The following is a 15,165-nucleotide window of genomic DNA, read 5'->3' on the forward strand; positions in this document are numbered from 1 at the left end:
AGGATCAGATTGCAGAGGCTCCTCCTCCAGGCAGCAGGTTTCAGGAGCAGGACTACCTGCGTTTACCTGTCAGACCGTCCAGACCTGGCACCACCCACCGTGCCCACGGGCAGGGGCTCCTAAAACAGCTGCCCTCAGCCTAGTCCAGGTGCTCTTGTGCAGCTGGGAAGCCCTGCGGTTGCTCTGTAACCCGGAGAGGGAAAGGGCCATCCGGAGGAGCTGTCAAAGCCCTCCCTGAGTGACCCTGGCAGAGCTGGGGAGGCAGAGCGCTGCTTGCACACACGCTGAACACTGCCGCTCTGTGAGCACGCCTCGCGTGCGCTGGGGCCAGGATGGAGAGCATTAGCAACGGCCTGAAGAAGAAAGCCACGGAGAGACAGCACAGGGCGGAGGTGATGATTGCCGGAGAGCAGCTGAGGTAGGATGTGCTGAAACCAGGGGGGAGCCGGAGCAATCCCTCTCCTCCCGTCTGCTTAGCCACGGCCTGGCTCGGCTGCTTGATCGGGAGGTTTGTGTGTGGGAGGTTTGCAGGAAAGAGAGAGAAGGAGGGGTGGAAAGACATGTGCTTGAACTAGTCTCCCTAATACCTTCCCCCCTCCTTGTTTCAAGATGCTTGTTCAGCGCAGCGGTCCCTCGGGGCCGGAAACCCCCTCTTTTTCCCAGGGGTTACCTGGTCTCACTTTTCCATCCTGGCTTGATTTTAAAACCAGTTTCTCATGGGTGCTTGGGGGTGTTCAGCTGGGATTGTTGCTCTCATCTCACCCCACATGTCCTTAGTGAAGGCGTTGGAGGGGGAATCTGCTCCCTTGCTGAAAAGACCCCAAGGGAAAAACTTTGGAGGAAGGAGGCAGGACTTCAGTCTCTTCCTTGCTGCTTAGTTTTTACCACCGTTAACACTTGCTTGGTTTGACGGCCTCCGGAGAGAAGGACCCCTTGTCAGCCTTGGTGTCTGGGAAGTGACACCGAGCTGATAACACAAGGTCCTGGGCTGCTGGGTACATTTTTTTAAGTGCCCGTTTCAGCCGCTGCTTCTCTCGTCTGGATGAGAGGAGTTTTAGCCGAATGATGTTTGATCCAGAGTGAAGCTTTCAGACTCTCCTGTTTTCAACAAAGGGAAAGTCCAAAGGACCTTGCAATGTCCTAAGTCACTTTGCAAAACACGTTGTGGCCTTTAAGTCCCTCTTAAAAATGCTACCCGCTGTTTGTGCCCCAGTTTTAACATGCTGTTCAGTCCCATGTAGACTTATTATATACACATTTTTAAAGTACCTGACAAAAGCCTTTGGGATTGAGCACTCACTTTCCCTTCCTCTTGTGCAGATGTGGGATGAAAAACATAGTATAAAACACTATATTTTTAAATGGAAAACTCCCCTCTTTTGTAACCATGCCTATTCCCCTATGAGCGGGGGAATGATATTAAAATATCAGAGATTTTTATTTGGGCAGAGAATGGAGACTGGTAGGTAAGGGACTGTGTGCCTGGCCTGTCTTCAATGGGTCTCGCCGGAGAGCGCTTCTCCTCATTGCATATTTGTATCATGGTAAGTGTTTCTAATGCCTAATGCAGGGTTGTGGCTGCACCATTTGTTCACTCAAAAAATGGATAGTTTACGCTCAAAGAGCTTTCACTCGAAATGTGATGATGAGTCAGCCCCTTCCTTTGCTTATTCTTTTTCCCACTCCTTTCGCCTTACCTTGTCAGAGATCACCTTCTTAGCTTAGAGCAGCTGTCTGCAGGACTTCTCGATACATAACGATTGGGAGAACTGCTGCCTGACCACCCCTTCCCTCCACAAAGCAAAATTTACTGCCTTTTAAATGTGCTCAGTCCAAAAAGCAAGCGAGCAGACCCCAAATGTCCTGCAGAGGAAAGTGAGCAGCTGCCAGACTTCTCATTTAATGTCACCAATGCAATGGTTCATCACGAGAACTGCGTGCCGATGGCAATTCAGCAGTGGTCCCTACAGTAGGTTTTCTAGTGCTCTGCCCATGTCTTGTGGCAGCATAAGGGCCGACTATTAGGGCAGACATTCAGAGGAAGAATAAAGCTACCAGTTTGAAACAGTTGAGCCTCTACAAATTGATGGTGCATCAGTACGGACCTTGCAAGGCTGGAGTCCAGCATATCCTGGATCTGTCCAGTGATGCAGAATCGCAGAAAATGGGGGTGTGAAGGGACCCCAGGAGGTCACATCTAGTCCAGCCCCTGCTCAAAGCAGGACCAGCCCCAGCTACATCATCCAATTTGTAGCCACAAACAGAAAGGATGCTCATGACCAGATGCAACACGTTCCTGACCCGTTGACTATAAAGGAGCCTGCTGTCTTTCACTATATGATCGATTATATCTTTCTAGTTTTTAGCAGCCAGGAGAAGAAATGGAACGAGATGTGTGGTCCTGTGACGAGCGGTTCCTCCAGCCACTCTTTTGTTCATCCGTCTCCCTCTTTTGGGCCATCTGGACTGCACTCGGGGAACGTGCCTGGGGAATGGATGCCAAGACATACAGAGGCGTCCTTGTGTCAGTGGGGTGCTGAGCAGATTAGGCACTGTTTGGGATGAGCTTATTGCAGCCCCAATTCACTTCCAGCAGAATTAAACTGCATCTAAGGTGAACTTGGATGAGGGTGGCAGTTTCTGACGTGGGGCTGTTGCAAGAGAGGGGAACAGGGCGAGAAGCATTGTGCCTTGAGCTTCCTCTGTGCAACATGCTTGATCTCCCTCTTGCCGGCTGAATTTGATATAAGACAACTGCTGTCCCCTTCCCGAGTTGCTCCGACTTACTGTCTGCGAAGATGACTTCAAAGCATACTCCGTGCTTGCGTTAGCTGACATCTGGGTGCTGTGACGTTTGGGATAGCACCAGCAAGATGACGCTCCCTTTTGCTGCAGCTTTGGTTTAAGGTGCTTTTACAGAAGCCAGCAGAGTCTTTTCCTCTTTTCCCCTCGGTCCCCTGGTGAATCCTGGGCATTGCTTGGTGCAATACGGTACAGCACAAAGGCTGGATAGACAGAATGGGTAAGCACTGCAGCAGGAGCCAAAGCTTTCTGGGCAGGAAAGTGGAGAGACAGGACCCAGTGGCTGGCTGTCATTCCTCTATTCTTCCTACTGCCGCACCCCAAAGTCGACTCAAACCTGTCAGGCCGCAACCGCAACTGAAAGCTCAGACTAGCGAGGTGCTTGAATATGCCAGACTTCACAGTCAGTGATCCTCCCAGCACGCTGGGACCGGGAGGTAAAGATGGAGACCCGGAGGCAGTGACGTGGCACAGGCCACATCACAAGGAACAGGTGTGAAACCCCAGACTGAGCTCCGTAGTGCCCATACACATTAAACCGTGGACGTGTCCCCTGTGGAGGAGCCTGCTGTATTGTGAGGAACAGGCTCATTTGTGATGGGCTGAAATAAATCAGCAATAGGATTTTTTCCCCCCAAAGTACCACCCTCCTTCCTGCACCCAAGCTAACAGTGTTTGTCTGAACAACCCTTTGATCTGTCGTCAGGGCCCTTGGGCTGCTAGACTAAGGTTGCAAACACTCCCCGTTTGGGCTGGCTGTTGAGATGAGTTTCTTCAGTGCTCAGACAGCTCTCTCCTGGCCAGAAGCAGCTGCAAATTTTTCGCCTCCATGCCTTTACCCTTCATACAACTCCAGGGTTTGAATTGTGGGGGCACTGCACACATCTCCATTTAGGCTGTGAAGGAGTCTGTTCTAGTGCTAGCCAAAACTGAGTCCAGGTGCCTGCTTCAGCTGATCCAATCCCAGTTCTGCTGCTAGCTTAATCCCAGGACTGCCCTGGATTTTAAAGGACATGTCTGGCATTTAAAGGAAAACAAAACACCTCTTGGTAGTGAGTGCTTGTAGGACCAGCACCGTCGTGCAAGTGCAGCAAAACCACGAGGTTGAGGGCACAGGGCGGTCTCTCGGGCATGTGGTTCCCCTGGCACCGAACAGCACCAGGTTGTGGGGGCAAGGCAGGATGCACACTGATGTTTGCAGCTGCTGCACTTGGCACCAAAACCACTGGCACGAATCCAGTCCCGCTGGCTGGGTGATCTGTATCCCCATCCCTCCCTCCTCTCCCACACTGGCATAACCCTCCAGCCTTCCCTTCCTGCACCCCCCAGTTTAATCCCAGGCATGCCTCATTGCAGAGAGTCCAAGAGGAAGGGATGATCTTGGCAAGTGCACAAAGATGATCATTTCTCTAAACAGTTGCTACTCTTCCAGGCTCTTAGGGCGTCCCCTGATAGGAAAGGGCTGATCAGGGGCTTAAATGAAACAAGCAGACGAATATCTATTTAATTCCTAGGAGATGGTCTCCACAAAAATAACGAGCATGAAGGGGCATAGGTGGCTTAGCCATTATCATTAGGCTGGGGATGAAAAGCTGACAAGTGACTTTGGGTGCCTAAATTATCGAAGCTCCTAATTTGAGACAGGTTGAAAGGCCTTTGCTTTCTGGGCAGGTGCTCAGCACTTTCTGGAAATCATAGCCCTTCTGGTTAGTGATCCCAAAACTTGGGACTTTTCCCAAATCACTAGTCAGTCTTAAAAGCCTGGGGTCAGGGAAGAACAGAGATGACATGGTAGAGAATAAGGGCTGCCTATCCAGGTGAGAACAATTCCCCAATAATGCATCTGAAACCTTTTGAGCACTCATTTCATATAAAGGAAGGGACTTCAAAAGCAAAGCGAGGGGAAAAAATAACATAGGAGGAAAGATTAATTTAATTGTAGGTGCATCAGGTGGAAAGAGAGAGAGAGCTGTCTGAGCCCCAAGTCGCTGAGCCTGTACTGTTCCCAGTAATCCCCACGAGGTCCTGTGTGTGGGAGTCCAGGAATAAATCCATGGAGCCCCTGAGGCTTCCCCCCCCCTTTAAAGTGCTATGAATTTGCTTTTGAACAAGGTCATAGCGAATGAATAATGCTGGTCTTCCAGTGACCTTGACCAAGAAACATTGCGATTACTCAGACCAGCCCTTCCAAAACACGCACGGGAAGGTAGCACGGGAAAGTGATGGCCAAAGCGGAGCCAGCTCTGTAATCTCCGACTCTGACATTTCTCCTTCCTGGATGTTGTTTTTGGCAAAATGTGTAAGTGGTTTTTGCTGGGGGCAATGGGAGGAAAGAGCCTGATGTTACATTCTCTAGCTGCTTTTCTCTGGAAGTGAGGCCTGGGCACCAGTCGTGGCTTTCTCTACGCTTGCCTTTGCAAGGCAAATGTTAACTTTTCATCCGTCTCACAACTTAGCAACGTGGGAACTTTTTTCATTTATCCAAGATTTGTATAATGGGGTTGGCAAAATCCTGAACAGTGACAAATGAACGCTGTAAATCAGAACCCATTGCAAACTGTACTTTGCCAGCTAGGTTTTGTTCGGGCCCTTCCTTGTGTGACTTTTCTACACACCCTCTTGGATGCAGGAGCTAATAAAGATTTAGACTTCTAACACCGGTGCATTCTTGACCTAATATTTCTTATTTATAACAAGTTACCTAGACAGTGGCATCCCTCTTGTCGACTACGAAGAAGGCAACATTTGGGAGAACGACTGTCTTTTTGTGCCAGGACAGCAGGACTGTGCTATCTAGTACTTCGTCCAACTAATTGTCTCTCGCACAGGAAAGGATCCTTGCAAGGCTTAAAAGAAATTCTTTAAAAGTCCTACTGAGAATAAAGCAATCTACAGACGCTAAAGAAATGCTCAGTGGTTCAATATGTGCTGGCCCTTGGAATGTGTTTTAAAATGAATGATTTGAAACTGGAAACCTCTTGGAACTGAGCAGAAGATAGCATCAGATATTTTCTTCTGGGGAAGATTCCATGCTTTGGGCATTTTCCAATGTTAATATTGTGAAAACTGTAATGACTATAAGGCAGGGCTTGGGTACAAGTCTCTTGCCAAGTTTGGTATGCTCTGGTTTGCAGTTGGCTTTGGCTTGAACACAAGATCTCTTTGATACGCGGCCCTGTTCAGTTGTCAAGGTCACTAGGAAGATCAAAGTTTTCATCGTGCGAGTGATGCTCACTCCTGCAAATATTTCTACTGAAGTCACAGACTGTTGCCAGAGTTTTGAAGGGCCAGACCTTAGGGACTGCAAATGTCCCAGCTGAAAACTCCTTCCCAGACTGTGCAAACTTGATCGAGAAAGAAAGTGTCAGTTTTAAAACAGTATGTATACGACTAGGTTTTTCATCTCTTACGGGAAGCTAATGCTCCACTACCCCGGGAATAGTAGAAATGAATAAGTTTCCGTTGTGTTTGTAAATGTGTGCTGGTTTTATGTGTGTTTAAGAATACATGACTGAATGATAAGAGAAGCTTTGAAGGTTTTTCACTTTGTCAGCAAAACCAATGATGGTCTATTTGGATGCTTTGTAGTGTGTGCTGTAGCTGACCTGGTGCATTTGCTGGCATGGTTAGGAGGAGAAGGGATCTTACTACAGAATAGTGCACATATAAGCAACTCATTTATTTATTTGCTTTTCTTTGCAAGCCTTAATCAGCAGATGTGGGTTTCTAGATGCATGTTAAAAATGACCTCAGTACTGCTTCTCAGGATCAAAGCTAGTGTGGATGATGAGAAACCACATAAATGTAGAGTGTATATGTACGTATGCACGTGGGATGGGGAGGGAGTGCAAGCAGCATGCCTTATGCAAAGTGTGTATTTTGAGGTGGACTTTGGTTACATTTGGCACATACAATTATTTCTAAAAATCAGGAAAAATTAAGGATGGAAAAGCCAAATGACTGCAGGCAAAAGATGACCGATGCAACCTGGACTGAGCTCAGGTCTGATGAATGAGGGGGAACTGGAACCCAGATCAATGTGCTGGAAATCGCTGATGAACAAAATCATGAGGATGGGTTTTTTTTGTCCATAACCCCTTTTTGGGGTCCTTAATTTTACTGCTGAAATGAGGAATATAGAGTGGGCAGAAAAGTGAGATTTACTTTCTTGCCTTCCTTGCTGTAGTCGACTGTGACCCCAAGATCCACCACGACACCATTGGGCTTTTATTGCCCTGAGCTTTGAAGGTGGCCTGGCCAGACAGAGCTAGAGACAACCCAGACGGTCACCTCCACCAGTTTTGGCTAAGTGCTGAACAACACCTGGAGTGTGACATTTGGCTTCTTGCTGCCACCTTCCTCTTGCCTTTTCCTGTCTCCAGTCTGGCCTCTTTTTCTCTCTTTTCTTTCGTTTAAAAGACATCTGGCTTTGCTGGTCAACACTGCCATGAGCCTGCGACCAAGAAAGCATGTCTTCCAAAGCATTGCCTTGAGCAGCTGGTGCTGGTAGGCTTTGGCCAGGTCTCAGAAGACCTGAGCAGCCTGTGTCTGTGCCTTTCTTCAGCAGCAAATTTGCAGGGAACAGTTAGTATCAAAACTGGAAAGTGTGCTATTTTTCTGTCTTTGCTGTTCTTCTCTCTCCCCTTCCATGTGTTTGTTTAGTTGTATCTTCAGGGAAGTGGGACCAGACCCTGACAACAACTGTCGCAGATTCTCTGAACAAACTTTTCTTTTCCCCCAAAAGGCCAGTTACGACCCTCTCGAAGACCATCAAACAAGGGGCTTTCATGTAAGAACTCTCTGTAGCTAATGGGAGTGAGGGAAGGGATGTTGCTTAAAATGTACAACGACACCAGTACTTTACATTTCCAATGCTGGGACTGCTTCCTCCTCCTAGTGTCTCTTTAACAAAAGGTTAAAAAGATTTTCACTGATTGTTTGCGGGCTGTGGTATGCGGGCTGAGCGCCTTGCTTTCCAGACTCTGAACTTAATCATTTAACCATGTAACATTAACGCGCCTCTCCCTGGAGGCCGCTAACACCTGTAGGTTTTTCTGGGTCTATTAATTCTGCCCAAAATTGCTACCAAACTCTAAACTTAGAAATGTGTATGATCTGTGACCCCTGGAATAACTGGTTTGTCTGCAAAACAGCACCTGGCAATGTTGTCACCCGTGAACGTGCATGTTTACTGTACACTTTTAGAAATGCATCGGGTGGTTTGTGCAGACTAAGAGCCAGTTCAAACCATGTCCAGGGTTTTCTGAGGTTCAGCAGAAGTTACCAGAAACTTCGCAGGATTGGGCCTGCCACTTCATGTCAAATTTTAGTCTTAATCAGAGAGGCTTAACTAAGCACCCAGATTGTCAGGTAATTGCTCCAGGCATGGATGAGTACCCAGCCTCGGAGGGTACGTCCAGGGTTGCCCTGCATGGAGCTGCTCCTCTGAGCTGTCCCGGGGGCTGCAGTTATGTTCGGCAGCTTTCTCTCTCTAGGCTTCGCCTGCATGATGGAAAACTCATTAAAGACCGGCGGTACCACCTTCGAACATATCCCAACTGCTTTGTAGCGAAGGAGCTCACAGACTGGCTGATTGACCACAAAGAAGCACCAGACCGCGAGACGGGAATCCGCCTAATGCAGAAGCTAATGGACCATTACATCATCCATCACGGTTGGTGAAATCCTTTAGCTACCCTTTCACTTGCCTGGGAGAGACTCTTCTAAGTGTCTGTCCCTTTTTCCACGATCCCTGGCTTACCTTCTGCAAACCCACGGGCAGCTCCCCAGAAGTCAGCGGAGTTATTGAAGGGACTGGTCTCCTGTTTATTTTCCCAGCTATTTAGGTTCGGCCTCTGCCCTGTGATTGCTACAGGAGACAGGCTATGGCTGTGCTTGAGCGATATAGTCCTTCCAGGTGTGTCAGTTTGGAGAGGGCAATACCGTCCTCTCAGCAGGCTCTTGCCTACAGGGAACACCCCAGCAGCTGCTAAAATACTGTAGTTTCAGCATTCCCAGAGCCCAATCCCACCACCCTTTTTGTGCCATGCAAAACCAGAAAATGGAAGAAATAACAGCAGCAAAAAAGCAATGCAGGTAAATTTATTTTCACTGCACCAGCCTGTAGCTTCTCAGCTTCCGCGAAGGTTGGTTATAGAGGTGGGGCAGGTTGCAGACCCCCTAGCTGTACGGAGTAACGTGACCCTGACACACCATGGGTCAAAACAAACTCCCAGAAATGCCTCCTTTGGGAATTTAAAACATTCTAGGCATGCCTACATGTGCATTTACTGCACAGTAAGTTACTGCGCAGTACAGGGTTTTTCAGACCAGCGTCCATATGTGTAGGTGTTACAGTGCAGTAGTTCTGTGTTCACTTCCACTTGGGAGTAAAGTTACTCTCAAGTTGGAGCTCACACACACTGTGTTACCGCACAATACCTAAGTGGGTGTAAATTTGCTACCTGTATAATGCAGGTAGCAAATTTACACCCTACTCGGTGTAAGTCACCACAGTTACTATGCAATCACTTAAGTTACTGCGCAGTAACTGTGCACATGTAGACGCATTCTCAGTGTCATTTTACAGGCCTTTTCTGGAAGCAGTTCTGAGTACAGATTAGCTTGTTACCTGGCTCTGATGAGGTCTCGACCCAAGTCTCCTCCTATTTTTGGGTCTCTCTCCCTCTCTTGTAATAGCTCTGTTTTGTTTCTGTACAAACCTGGGACATACATTACTCTTAAGAGAGGTTTGGCCAAGTCATAGGAGTGCCAGTGTGAGAGAGACCATCCCAAAGGTTTGATCCTGGGTCTAATACAAACATCTTGCCCTTGGGTGCAGTCATGTCTCAGTTTCCCCCACCTCAGAAACGGGTATAGTAGCAGAAGTCTGGAATGGGCTGGTCATCTTCATGAGACAAGTCTCACATTTCATCTGTGAATTCACCCATGAAGCCCAGTAACTCATGGCTGAATCTGTGCATATTTTCTCCATGCTCCATCCTGGAAGAATCCAAGTGCCACGTCCCTTGATTTGAAAGCAAACCCCAGACTGACATGCTTTTGTAACTAACTGGGTGCTGGCTTTTGAAACCCCACTTCGCAAACATTTACTGGGTTTTGGGGTTATTTTATAATGGGCCAAGCCAAAGCTGTGTATTTGGTCTAGACCCAAACTTTGGGGCATCTGGGATGTCCAATATTTGAAGATGTCTCAGTTTCCCCCCTCCAAGAAACACGTATAGTAGAAGAAATCTGGAACAGACTGGTCATTTTCTATGAGACATGTCTCAGATTTCATCTGTGGATTCACACCTGAAGCCCAAGAACTCGTGGCTGAATTTGTGCATATTTTCTACACGCTCCATCTTGAAAGAATCCAAGTGCAGAGATGCTGCCACATCCCTTGGTTTGAAAGCAAACCCCCAGATTGACAGGCCTTTATATCTGGGTGCTGGCTTTTAAAACCACACTTTGCAAACGTTTGCTGTGGGTTTTGTTTTGTTTTTTTAATAACGGACCAATATTTGAAGATCCAATATGTAAAGAGAGAGAGACTTATATTACTGTCTGCACAGTCATTCAAATGCGTGATCCTATCTTTTTAATGCTACACCTATGTGTGCATGGTCTCTGCCTTCACTTTGCACTGCTCATAGCTTTACAGGAGGTGAGAAGTAGTTATCCTGCTGTGAGGTGCAAGGTTTGCAGTGCATTTCATTCAGCTTTATGATGCCTTTCTAGTAGGTTAGATCCTTCCACGGGGTTGTGTATAGGGACCCCTGCCATGCAGTATAGGGTATCTGAAGGAATGGAAACAGACTCTTTAAAGATGAATGCTATCATCAGAACTTGTTTTGGGGTGCCTGGATTCAGGGAGATAATTAACAAAGACAGAATCGGCAGCAGAGACCCTGGAGCTGCCAGGGGGAGTTGTATGCAGGAGCTGAAATATTCAGCTCTAAGTTCACTGTCTGGCAGAGCACAAGTTGGGCACATTTCCTTCTCAGGAGCCGCACAAGGCTGGCTTGTGTGTGTTGCCTGCAGCCTAAGGCCGGATGAAACTAAAATAAACACAGGCTGGCAAGGCGAGGAGCTGCCTTCCTCACGCAGCTCGGGCCCAGGTAGGGAGGACTCAGCTGTGTGGGGAGGGGTCCTCCAGGCTGCGTGTCCGCAGAACGATGCACATCTTGGTATTTTTCTCCCTGTGGCTGGTAACCAAGCAGGAAGAGGAGCCTGGGACACTAATGGAAGAGCTCCTTTATCCAGCGGGTCCTTCAATGAAGGCAGTGTTTTCCCAGCCATCTCGCTCGGGTAGATTAGGGCAAGTTCAGACAGGCTGGGGGAAGGTGTGAATTCTTGCTTCCTTCGTCCTTGCCAGAAGAAGAAGGGCCAACATTTGCATTTGTGCGTGATTATTTGTTTGGGTGGAGTTTTTTAGATTTTTGCCCACCCTACGCAAGAGCGCAGTATGCTGTGTGCACGCACAGGGTGTCCTTGGAGCCACGTGTCCTTGAGTCACCTCTGGACCAGCTAGTTGGCTTCTCTGTCCTGCCCACAGACAGCAGCATAATAATATGGACCCTGGGGGGGGTGCAATCCTGTGGATATATAGGATTTTAAATCTTAGTTGCTCTTTGTATTAAGCAGGTATCTTCCCCAGCTTGATGGGTTGGGCTCTGGAGGGACACACATTTAGGGACAGGGACCCCATCAACTTGTAAAGAGCTGGATTTCACCTGGCAGGATCTGGGGAGTGCTGATCCAAGCAAGCCAAAAATGTGAAGTGAAAGCTGCAGAGGAAGCTTCTCTCTGAAGGACCAGACTTGCCGAAACTCGTGGCATCCGTTGTTTGCAATGGGCTGGTTTTGCCTTTGTTCTTAGGAGCTGCTGAGTGCTCAGGAAAACTCTGCGCACTTTGCTGAGCAGCCAAATGGGAGCTGAACGCCCTTGAAAAGTCTGCCCCCAAATCTCCAGCATGAGAGACATGAGCACGCTGGAGTGCGCTGCTCCTCTATCAGGAAAGGCTGCCACGGAGGAGAGGGAAGCAGGTGCTCCTCTTCTTGACACCAACCCGTTATACTGGTGTCTAGAAATAAACCCGTCGCTGCTGCAATGCAAGCGCTCTATCTGTTGCCATCTGCTGCTTGCTGAGAGATTAATGCCCTTTTACTTTAAGCTGCCTTGAATATAAATAACCTCTGTTTCTGTGCTTTATCACAGAAGCATAAAGCTGCAGCCATTAGTTCTGGGTTAACCATTAACGCTTACATCTGATTATTTTTCCATTTTTCCAGCTATTTTTTTCACAGCCAGGTTGACAATTTCAAAGAAATCCATTATTTTATTAGGCCTTCAAATCACAGGGTGCAAACAAAGCTTTTGATTGGTTATCAAGGGCGTCCACTGCCTACATTTCCTCTGAACCCTTATCAACCTCTTCCGTTCTTTTTATTTCTCTTTTAAAAACCTTCATCCTGCTTTGCAGCTAGCTACTCCTATTTTTTTTTTGTCTTCTGGTAACAAGGTTGTGTGCTTACCAGTGTTGAGGTTATTTCCCTGCAATCATCCCTCTGAAATCTTGTGCCTCCACAGAGGAGAAAGGCAACAATTCCCTCTTGAAGTGCATTGCCTATGGTATCGCCTAGTTGAGTGATGTAGATTAAATGGTTACCGTAGGTGTGGGAAACTGGATTTAGGAGTTCACCTCCATGCACAGGGTTTTCAAGTGGCCAAAGTGTGTCGTCAGCCCTGAGCTGAGTAATTCCTGTCTGCTCCCCTGTCCCCCAGCCCCTTGAAGGACCGACTGTAAGTCTAGCTGAGCCATTAACCCTGCTCATCAAGATGGGTAACACTTTAAAGACCCAGAAGAGCAGTCTCCTTGGGCTGATCCTCCAGCCTGAACATTTAATGCTGTCATCACCATTCATCTCCCCAGGAGGCAAAAAACATAGTCCTGAAGATGAGTGAATGCAATAATACTTAGCACTGGGGCTGGTCGGTAAAAGGCAGGCGTATTATACCTAAAGCCTTCTGCAGAAGTGAACGTTATTGCTCAAAACTTTCTTTAAAAAATGATATGCAATTCTTTCCAAAATGATACATCATTTCCAAATGAAGCATCTTGAATTGCACACGCTTTCTTGGATCAGGCTGTCTATATGTGGGACAGTGAGGGGATATCACTCTTTTTAGTGGAAAAATATTCCTTTGTATTTTAATTGGGAAAGTTGTTTCCCAAACCTTGTCTCGTGGGTGAAGTGGCTTCTCAATGTGTGTGTGTGGGGGGTGACGTGGGGTGGGGATGAGGGGATAGGGGGGTTTCCATTTTGGGGACAGACTGTTTGACCTTCTGTTCTTCCCACTTCTACACCACGGTGGATCCCTAAGTTGGTAGTGTCCCTGTGTTGTAGGTGGGGAGACTGAGGCAGAGAAGCTAACGGATTTACTCAGGGTCCAGTAGTAAATGCAAACCAGAGCTGGGGCTGTGGGTCGCAGGACAGTGGACCTTTTCTGTGACCGTATGATCTCTCTGTGGTGTCACGTGCATTTGCGTGCTAACTTCTGCACGCTCCTAACCCCGGCACTTGTACAAGCAGTACAATCATGCAAGCAAAGAGGTGACCGCAGTCTCATGCACTGAATTTTCCAGACGGAGATGCCCCAGATTGGATTGTCACATGAGTGAACTGGGCAGGCTCAGCACAGATTTGTTATATGGGAAAAGTTCTTGGAGATGCATTTAGATTTCAGAGCATCTGCAACAAAAGGAGAGAACTGTCAATACTCTGATGATGCTTTAGGATTTTTTTTGGTCTGCTGCTTTTCACTCCCTCCCTCCCCCCTAGTTTGCTTAGACATGGCAGGGCCTATTTAGAGAGGGAGTCTGCCGTGGTAGCCTGAAGTGAGGCAGGAGGCAGGTGTAGATACACACCTTATAGACAAATTAAATAAGATGTATATTGAGCACACCTTTTTGTGAACTTGACATCACTCCACCCAGGGCGTTTTAACCAAACAGACTGTAAGCGAGCTACATTTCTTATAACTTTAGGTGAAGTGCAACAATTAGACTTAACCACGTGAGCAGGACAGGGAGAAACTCTCTGCCTTATTTCAGCTGAGCCCACCCATAGGTTTTGTGCATGAGACCTGACTGATTGCTTTCCCCAGAACAGCCGTGCACCCCTTTCCCCCACCCCGGGAGTGGATGTGTATATCCAGACCCCCTTGTCAGGTGCCGGATCCTATTCAGAACTGGTTTCTAATGGAGCCAGCTATAGTGCAGGTCAAAACCGAGGTCAGGACCACCACTTAGCATCTGCAAATGATGGACAATTATTCTGCAGACCTTGTGGGATAGGGTACGCTGTGTCCTGCAGCGCTGATGGCTCTGCTCTGAACTCCTCCCAGTTTGCGACGAGCACTCGGACTACAAGGACGCCAAGCTGCTGTACCGCTTCCGCAAGGACGACGGGACTTTCCCTCTCAACAAAGATGTGAAGGTCTTCATGAGGGGGCAGAGCCTGTACGAGAAGTACGTGAGTCCTTCCTTGCATGGTTTATCACCATGCGATGGCCTGGCTCCTCTCACTGCTGAAGCTTCAGGGACCTTCACTGCTGCTGCTCTTTCTCCTTCGCGCCCTGCACGCTGACACCACCAGTCACCTGCACCCGATGTCTTGCTTTCCTTGTCGCTGACCAGTTATCTGCACCCGATGTCTTGTTCTCCTTGTCTCTGCAGCAAAGCAACAGGCTTAGGTGGAGTTCAGAGGTGGATGTGGGCAGGATGCAGAGCCTGAGCCCATGGATGCTGTGGAGGGTCTGTGTTCAGATCCAGGCCTAAACTTCACAGCCTGGAGCCATCAGTAATGAGCATGGGCTTCCCTGCTACCCATGGGGAACTATCTGAAGATTTGCAAGCCCCAAATTCAATTCCTGGTTCAGCCACAGCCTTGGGGAAGTCCTTTTGCCTCTGTGCCTCAGTTGCACATCTGTAAAATGGGTATTCTGGCACGTCCCTGCTTCCTCAGGGTGTTGTTAAGATAAATACACAAATCATTTCAACTGAAACAAATTCTCATTTGGGAAGGGAAACTCTTCTCTGTCTCAGTGTTTTTGATTAGATATTTCTGTCCATCAGCTCCTGTTCTAAATCTGGGAAATTGTTTTCTGTGAATCACATTCAGTCCTTTTTATCTGAACTTGTTTTGCCCCCTGAATCACCTCTGTACTTTGCTGTTTCAACTGCCTTCTTATAGTTTCTTAGTTAGTAGGGTTGAAGGGACCTGAGCAGATCATCAAGTCCGACCCCCTGCCATGGCAGGAAAGAGTACTGGGGTCAAACAACCCCGGCAAGGTGTG

At 47.9% G+C, this 15,165-nt stretch overlaps 1 protein-coding gene across 2 annotated transcripts in view; it reads left to right on the forward strand.

Annotated features, from left to right (window-relative positions):
* The window catches only part of LOC109318841 (DEP domain-containing mTOR-interacting protein-like), a 27,910-nt gene continuing 12,745 nt past the window's right edge, over positions 1 to 15,165 (forward strand). Inside the window, exons 1-3 of one of the 2 annotated variants that reach the window (XM_019548256.1) lie at positions 1 to 418; positions 8,298 to 8,476; positions 14,215 to 14,338. In XM_019548256.1, coding sequence (XP_019403801.1) covers positions 333 to 418; positions 8,298 to 8,476; positions 14,215 to 14,338 — 389 coding nt within the window. In that variant the 5' untranslated portion in view covers positions 1 to 332. Of the gene's footprint in view, positions 419 to 8,003; positions 8,213 to 8,297; positions 8,477 to 14,214; positions 14,339 to 15,165 lie in introns of those variants that run through there. The other variant, XM_019548257.1, reaches the window with a different exon arrangement.

This window comes from Crocodylus porosus, unplaced genomic scaffold (genome assembly GCF_001723895.1).
Source record: "Crocodylus porosus isolate Cpor-Errol unplaced genomic scaffold, CroPor_comp1, whole genome shotgun sequence".
NCBI lineage: Eukaryota > Metazoa > Chordata > Crocodylia > Crocodylidae > Crocodylus > Crocodylus porosus.